Source organism: Hemicordylus capensis, chromosome 7, assembly GCF_027244095.1.
Source record: "Hemicordylus capensis ecotype Gifberg chromosome 7, rHemCap1.1.pri, whole genome shotgun sequence".
NCBI classification, from domain to species: domain Eukaryota; kingdom Metazoa; phylum Chordata; class Lepidosauria; order Squamata; family Cordylidae; genus Hemicordylus; species Hemicordylus capensis.
Genome location: NC_069663.1, coordinates 18481041 through 18489658, shown reverse-complemented (window position 1 = coordinate 18489658; position 8618 = coordinate 18481041). Strand labels below are relative to the sequence as shown.

At 51.7% G+C, this 8618-nt stretch overlaps 1 protein-coding gene across 1 annotated transcript; it reads left to right on the top strand.

The window, feature by feature from the left end:
- The first annotated feature begins 1586 nt into the window (after positions 1-1586).
- On the top strand, positions 1587-6086 carry CTU1 (cytosolic thiouridylase subunit 1). The gene is made up of 2 exons (XM_053266745.1): positions 1587-2188; positions 3828-6086. Exons 1-2 carry the CDS (start codon positions 1630-1632, stop codon positions 4370-4372), a joined length of 1104 nt encoding a protein of 367 aa, XP_053122720.1. The 5' UTR covers positions 1587-1629; the 3' UTR covers positions 4373-6086.
- The last annotated feature ends 2532 nt before the right edge of the window (positions 6087-8618 follow it).

The window sequence follows — 8618 nt, the reverse complement described above, 5'->3', positions numbered from 1 at the left end:
TTTCCTTCAGCTTTCCCCAGAATTTTGGACATATCAACGGAGCTGGGTCTTCGCATTATGTGTCTGAAGTATGATAGTTTGAGCCTGGTTATTTGTGTCTCCAGTGAAAATTCTGGATTGATTTGTTCCAGCAGCATAGGGAGCCTGGTGGCAGTCTGTGTGCAGCCACCACCAGGGCCCCCTGGCCCCCACCCCCTGCATCTGATGTCAGATGCAGGGGCCCGGCTAGCCACACCCCCGTGTCTGACATCAGACGCGGGGAGGGCGTTGTCTCCCTCCCAAATGGGGCTGCGTGGCCCCGTTTGGAAGGGAGATCGACCCGCACTGCGTTGGGCAGCGTGGGCTGGAGCAACTCTGCCTTAAAGGCTGGTAGAGCTGTGCCTGCTCCTGGTCTCGCTGCCAATGAGGCAGAGGCTGATATCTCTCCTAAACACGCGGACCCATTTGGGAGGGAGGTCGATTGGGCAGGGAGAGTCACTCCGGCTGTGCTGCCAACACAGCGTGGGCCGATTTCGGCTCCAAACGGGGCCCTGGGGCTCCATTTGGGACTGAATTAACACACACACACCCGTGTCTTATCTCAGGCGCAAGGGGCACATCTGGGTCGCGGCCCCTGATTGGTGGTGGCCCGGGTTCTTTTCACCCAATTGTGGCTCCGCCCCTGATTCGTTCTATGATCCATTTGTTTGTTTTCCTGGCTGTCCATGGCATCCTCAAAAGGCTTCTCCAGCACCAAAGTTCAAAAGCGTCGATACTTTTTTCTGTCTTGCTTCTTTGAAGTCCAGCTCTCGCATCCATCTGCAATTAGGCTGGGAAAGATGCCAGTCAGTAATCAATACTGATCTAGAGAGACCAAGGGTCTAACTCAGTATAAGAAATCTTCCTATGTTCCTATGTCAATGTCCATTTTATTTATTTGTGTTACTGTTTAACAAATGCATATTCTGCCTGTCATCAGGGCCTGTCATCATCCTAGTCCAGCACTCTAACCACTACACCACATTGGCTCTGACATACATAAAATGTTGCATATAACAATGTAACATTATACTATATTACTTGAATAATGTAATACAGGACTCCAGTATTTAAATGTGAAGTTAAAATGTCTTGTTATAGTTTAACTCAGTAAAACCTAGGAGCAATTCAACATTGTGCCATGCACGTTAAAGGGTAAGAGATTCTGACAGGTTTCTCTAAAGGCACTGGCTACAAATGGAGCGACTGAGCATGCTCTCTTCTTGCCAGCATTCAAAATGTCCTCCTGCAAGATAAAGTGTAAGAGGTTTCTGATAGATTGGCCTTCAGGGTAAGGGCACTGGCTTCAATTGGCGAGAGCCGCGAGATTGAGCATGCGCGTCCCTTCTTGCCAGTTCGCCAGGCATTTCACAGAGTTACACATTAATCCTTTGGATACACTATTGTAGTCATTCTTCTTCTTTATGTTACAGAGTTATTTAATGCAAAGTAACACATGCAACAACATCCGATGCTTTTCTGCATCAGGAAAGTGCCTTCCTTCGATATTTCAAGAAGGAATGAAAATGTGATAGTGGTTGTGGGCAGAAAACAGACAGGAGCTTCACTTGGCCATACTGAGCATGCTCTAAGGGTTTTGAGCATGCTCAGATGCACAGGAAAGGAGAAAGTACTTGGGACTCCTGCCGTGGCCTCTTCCTCGACGGGATGCCGGCGCCCGTGTTTTGCTCGAGCTGCGGGGCTCGCCGCGCCGCGCTCCGCCGCCCCAAGACGGGCCAGGCGCTGTGCCGGGAATGCTTCGTGGCGGCCTTCGAGGAGGAGGTGCACGGCACCATCGTGGCGGCGCGGCTCTTCCAGCCGGGCGAGACGGTGGCCATCGGGGCGTCGGGCGGCAAGGACTCCACGGTGCTGGCGCATTTGCTGCGGCTGCTGAACGAGCGCCACGGCTACGGTTTGCGCCTGCTGCTGCTTTCCGTCGACGAGGGCATCGCCGGCTACCGGGACGACTCGCTGGCCGCCGTGCGCCGCAATCGGGGCCGCCTGGGGCTGCCGCTGCACGTGGTCTCCTACCAGGAGCTCTACGGCTGGAGCATGGACCGCATCGCCCGCCACATCGGCCCCAAGAACAACTGCACCTTCTGCGGCGTCTTCCGACGGCAGGCGCTGGACCGAGGCGCTGCCTTGCTTGGAGCGGACAAGATCGCCACAGGTGGGCGGCTGCTGGCTCAGAGCGAAGGGCACGGTTTGAACCTAGGAAGCTGCCATATACTGAGTCAGAGGCCATAGGACCGTCTAGCTCAGTATTGTCTCTCTGCTACACTGACTGGTAGAGGCTTCTCCAAGGTTGCAGGCAGGAATCTCTCCCAGCCCTATCTTGGAGATGCTGCCAGGGAGGGAACTTGGAACCTTCTGCTCTTCCCAGAGGGGCTCCATCAAGTCTCCATCAGTGCTCACACATCAAGTCTCCCATTCATATGCAACCGGGGTGGACCCTGCTTAGCTAAGGGGACAAATCATGCATGCTTAGCTCAAGGGACTTTGAGCTAACCAGCCTGTAGTTTCCCAGATTGCCCCTGGGATCCCTTTTTGAAAATCGGTGTTACATATGCTACTTTCCAGCCCTCTGGTACAGAGCCTGATTGCAGGGATAAGTTATATATTTTTACAAGACCTGCTCTCCTCCCACAACAGCCCGGAGGCTGTGTCAGGTACTAGGGCTGCAGCCTTACGACCTGTAAAATATTGAGGGAGGGGATGACTCTGAGCATGTGTAGAGTGTGAGCACAACAGAAGGTTCTGTGGCATGTATCCGGAGATTTACTTCGACGCTAGCGATAGTCAAAGACTGCTAATTGCTCCTGCTTGCTGAGCAAAGAGACACCTTTTAAAGTGGTGATTCTCTTGTATTTAGCAGGGGGAGAGCAACTGGCCCTATCCAACCCCAGCACAGCATCCCTCAAGTGGATGTTGCTGGTGGTGTCTGTCTTATGTTTCTGTTTAGATTGTGAGCTGTTTGGGGGCATGGAGCCATTTTATTTATGTATTATTTATTTTCTATGTAAACCACTTTGAGAACTTGGGTTGAAGAGCAGTATATAAATATCCGTAATAGTGGTAGTAATGAGACAATGTGGTTAGATTGTTGGACTAGGACCGAGAGACCCAGGATCAAGCCCCTGCTCAGCCATCAAGCTCATCTTGAGCCAATTGCACCTTCACAGCCTAACCTACCTCAAGAGGCTGTTGTGCAAATAAAATGGGGGAGAACCGTATAGGCCACCTTAAACCCCTTGGAGAAGGCCATTGAAAAATCTGCCAGCATACAGTTCTGGCCACCCCATCTCATAAGTGGCATTGTAGAGCTAGATTAGGTCAACAGAGAGGAGAGCTGGTCTTGTGGTAGCAAGCATGACTTGTCCCCTTAGCTCAGCAGGTTCTGCCCTGGTTTCATATAAATGGGAGACCTGATGTGTGAGCACTGCAAGATATCTCCCTAGGGGATAGAGCCGCTCTGGGGAGAGCAGAAGGTTCCAAGTTCCCTCCCTGGCATCTGCAAGATGGGGCTGAGAGAGATTCTTGCCTGCAACCTTGGAGAAGTCACTGCCAGTCTGTGAAGACGATACTGAGCTAGATAGACCAGTAGGCTGACTCAGTATATGGCAGCTTCCTATCTTCCTACGTTCCTAAAGTGAAATCTTCACTGTATGTAATGGGGGAAGGGGAAACAGGACTGCCCTGTGATGCCAGCACATCGGCTATCAAATCGGCTTCCCTGCATATTGGGGAAGAACTGGGAAGGCCATGGGCTCCAGTTGATTTAATTTGTTGGTGTCTGATTCACTTCCTAGGTCATAATGCGGATGACGTAGCTGAGACTGTGCTGATGAATTTCCTGCGTGGGGACGTGGGGCGTCTGCGGCGCTGCGCGGGGATACTGACGGGCAGCGAGGGGGCACTGCCCCGCTGCAAGCCCCTTAAGCACGCCTACGAGAAGGAGATTGTGCTGTACGCTTACTTCCAAGGCCTGGACTACTTCAGCACGGAGTGCGTGTACGCGCCCAACGCCTACCGGGGCCACGCCCGCACCTTGCTCAAGGACCTGGAGGCCACGCGGTCCAGCGTGGTGGCTGACCTGGTGCACTCGGGCGAGCGGCTGGCCGTGCGCCAGGACGTCCGCCTGCCCACCCAGGGCACCTGCCAGCGCTGCGGCTACCTCTCCAGCCAGTCGCTCTGCAAAGCGTGTGTGCTGCTGGAAGGGCTCAATCGCGGCCTTCCTCGGCTGGGCATCGGGAAGCCTAGCCGCTTGCAGAAGGCTTTGGTGGGTGGGGAGAAGCCGGAGACCAGGGTGCAGGAGGAGGAGGGCTCCCAGGGCCCCAGGACAATAGACTTCTGATCGTACGCCTCTCCATGCGGCTCTTTTCTCCTCTGCTGCTGAGTAGGGATGTGCACGGAACCGGAGGGGGAACGAGAATGATGGGGGGGGGACACCTTTTTTGAAGGGTGCTCTTACCACTCCCGCCGCGTTTCCCCCACCGGACTGGAAGTGACCGGAAGCACCCGGCACACGAGTGCGACGTGCACATAAGCACAACATATGCGCATGATCTGGGTATTTCCGGTCTGACGAGGCAATAGGGTGACAGGGAGGTACACTGCCGCCCCACTGGACCCTTCTAAACTGCAGCGCCGGTGGAGATAAGAGCACTCTTCCCCGCCCTTAAAGGTATCCCCCCCCCGCCACCTTCGAACCACTGGTCTTTGGGGCATGTTTGGAGGCCCATAAAAGGGCCTCCAAACAGATTTGTGCGCATCCTTCCCTACTGCTGAGAAATGTCACTGAGGGCAAAAAACCACAATGAATTGTGTAGAGACGTTGTTGTTTACAATTACGTGGGCAATACCATGAGGTCATTCACACTATCAGAAATTGTGGCCTACCCAGGCTTGGGAGCTGTGTGTGCTCCCAGTTTTCGATTGTGTGGAAGCAAGGTAGGAGGAAAACCTGGGTAGTTTTTCCTCCTGCCTTGCTTCCACTCAACTGAAAACTGGGAGCACACCCAGTTCCCAAACCCAGGTAGAACACAGTTTTTGACTGTGTGAATGACGTCTGTGTGTTCTCCACTGGGGGTAGGGGGCATAGCAAGGTTGGAGTGGAAAGACAGATGAAGATGGGCCTCTACTATTCCGTCTTGTTCTTCAGAGAAGCAGGAGTAGGTGACAATGAAGAGCAAGCTGCCACCCAGCCAGTGGACAGCCTTTCATTCAGGGGCCCAGAGACATTTCTACACACACACCCCACACACACACCCCTCATTCAATTATAGCGACACCCTTGGCTGAGGTAGCTTCCTGGAGCTACCTTGGTGGGGGGCAGTGTTCCTTCTAACAGGGATTCCCAAATGTTGTTGACTACAACTCCCATAATCCCCAGCCAAAGGCCATTGCACCTGGGGATGCTGAAAGTTGTAGTCAACAACTGGGAATTCCTGTTAGTGGGAACAGTGAGGGGTGGGGACAGAACCCTGGGAGTGACCAGCATGAAGTAGCAACTTGGGCAAGCTCAGAAGATGGCGGCTCAAAGAGGAAGAGCCAGTGACAAAATGGCAGATGGTTCAAAACTTGACATCCACAGCAAAGGGGATTTTTAACACCCAAGCCCTTGGATTTCTGGAGAATGTTGCTGCAGGGCAGGATGGAAGCCAGAGACGCTGCTTTGCGGGGGAAGAAAATGGAGATAAATTCGTGTCGTTGCCGTTGAGTCGGTTCCGACTCCTGGCGACCGCAGAGCCCTGTGGTTGTCTTTGGCAGAATACAGGAGGGGTTGACCATTGCCATGTCCCATGAGAAAGGTTAAAACTGGTGAGGCCGGCTTTGCAGTATTTGCTGGAAGGGAAGGATGGGAGAAGCAAGGCCAAGGGCCTGCAGAGCTATTTCAGAGAAGCCTGGTTGCTGCTGGAGTCCCTCGGCTACCTGGCAGTGACTCTCCATGTGGTCAGGGTGGTACAGATATGGCTGGCACGAGCATTTGTGTTCTCTCTGTCCCTGCTGCCCAGGGAGTTCCTCTCTGGCCTTAAATCACCACATTAAACTTTGGATTTTGACCACTCTCCAGCACTCGTCTTATTCTGTTCCTCCTAATACTGAAACTTGAAATTCCATCTCCCTTCCCTTGTTCCTGGACACCCAATAGAAGATGGAACAAGACCTTTCTGGTTGTGTTGTGACATGCGTTCTTTTCAAGTCAGAGTTTATTACAGTTGAGGCGATGTGTCTGCCTGATGAAAATGGCCTATTGAGAGGGTGGGACATGGGCCAGACCTTTTGTCCATCTAGCTCAGTATTATCTACACCAGGGATCCTCAACGTTGGGCCCCCAGATGTTATTGGACTTCAACTCCCATAATTCCCAACCAAAGGCCACTGGGCAGGGGATTATGGGAGTTGAAGTCCAATAACATCTGGAGACCCAACGTTGAGAACCCCTGGTCTACACTGACTGGCAACATCTCTAAGGTTTCAGGCAGGAGTCTTTCCCAGCCCTACCTGATGATACTAGGGATTGAACCTGGGGCCTTCTGCATGCAAAGCAGATGCTCTACCACTGAGCTGCAGTGTTCCCTCTTAACAGGGATTCCCAGATGTTATTGACTACAACTCCCAGAATCCCCAGCTGCAATGGCTTTTGCTTGGGGATTATGGGAGTTGTAGTCAACAAAGTTTGGGAATCTCTGTTAGAGGGAACATTGCTGAGCTAAAGGTTTGCAGCAGAAGGGGTGCACCTTTTTTTAAAGCTTGTGAACCCCTAGTGCAGACAATAATGGACCAATGGTCTGACTTAGAATAGCGCAGCTTCCACAGTACCTGTGGCAGCCTCCACAACACTGAGCATGTAGACACAACACTGTAGAACTGGAAAAGCCACTTTTGGAAGGGCAGTATAGAGATCAAATAAATAATTATAAGAGGGCAACCAAGAGGATCAGGGACCTGGAGCACCTCCCTTATGAGACAAGACTACACTGTCTGGGGCTGAAGGTCTGGAAACTTAAAACTGACAAAGGGAAGTACTTTTTCACACTGTGCATAATCAATCTATGGAATTATCTGCCACGGGTAATGGCCACTAGCCTGGATGGCTTTAAAAGGCTTAGACAAATTCATGGAGGATAGGTCTATCAATGGCTACTAGCCCTCAGTGGCACACCGAAGGTCCAAGGTTCAATCCCTAGCATCTGGTGGCTATAGGCCATCTCTAAGAGCCACCATGGTGTAGTGGTTAGAGTGCTGGACTAGGACCCAGGAGACGTGAGTTCAAATCCCCATTCAGCCATGAGACTAGCTGGGTGACTCTGAGCCAGTCACTTCTCTCTCAGCCTAACCTACTTCACAGGGTTGTTGGGAGGAGAAACCTAAGTATGTAGTCTGGGCTCTTTGGAGGAAGAGCGAGATATAAAATGTAATAAATAAATATCAGTTGCACAGGAGCAATGCCCTCACGTCTTGCCTGTGGGCTTCTCAGAGGCACTTGGTGGGCCACTGTGTGAAACCGGAGGCTTGAGTAGGTAGATCTAGGGTCTAATCCAGCAGGGCTGCTCTTTGCTTTTCACAAAGAGAAGCAATGCATGGCTGGAAGTGTTGCAGGGCAGGCGAGGGAAATGCTGCTGGGGTTTGTTTGGGTGGAGGGAGCTGGAGATGGGGGAGATCACATTTAGCTAGCTTGTAGCCCTTGCAAAGTACAGTCATGCATAGCTTGACATAGTTTGGGGCCACCCATATTTTAGTTCTGAGGAGGAGAGAGCTGGTCTTGTGGTGGTAAGCATGACTTGTCTCCTTAGCTAAGCAGGGTCTGCCCTGGTTACATATGAATGGGAGACTTGATGTGTGAGCACTGGAAGATATACCCCTCAGGGGATGGAGCTGCTGCTCTGGGAAGAGCATCTAGGTTCCAAGTTCCCTCCCTGGCAGCATCTCCAAGATATGGCTGAGAGAGGTTCCTGCCTGCAACCTTGGAGAAGCCGCTGCCAGTCTGTGAAGACAATACTGAGCTAGATAGACCAATGGTCTGACTCAGTATATGGCAGCTTCCTATGTTCCTATGACTGTCTGAACTGTTTAGCCACCTGTGATATAAAAGTTACAAAAGAACATTTTTGGAGGACCCTTAAGGATGGAATCCGACTGGAAGTTGTTAAATGGCTGGAATCAAATGGAACTTGGTTGTCTGAAGAGGATGCAGTAAATCAGGGGTGCAGACAGAAGGAAAGCTTTAGGACACACTCAAATTTGTTCAGTTAGGGAAGAGGAAAATATGTTTTGGGATGGGAAAGCAATGCGGGGGGGGGGAGTTCCTCAAATGCTTGGGGTGGATCTGCACCCCTGCAGTGAACTCACTGCTAAGTGGGCAAGGAGACACCTTCCAAAGTTATATCCTTTATATTAAGCGGGGGAGACTGCCCCAATATTTCTAACTGTCCTCATATGTAACCCCTGCACAGCCTCTCTCCATTGGCTGTTCATGGTGTCTCCCTCTATGTTTCTTGCAAACGAAGTGCCTTTGGGAACAGGGAGCCATCGTATTATTTTTGAGAACTTTGTTTAAAAGCTATATACAGAGGAACAGAGGCAGCTGCCGTATACTG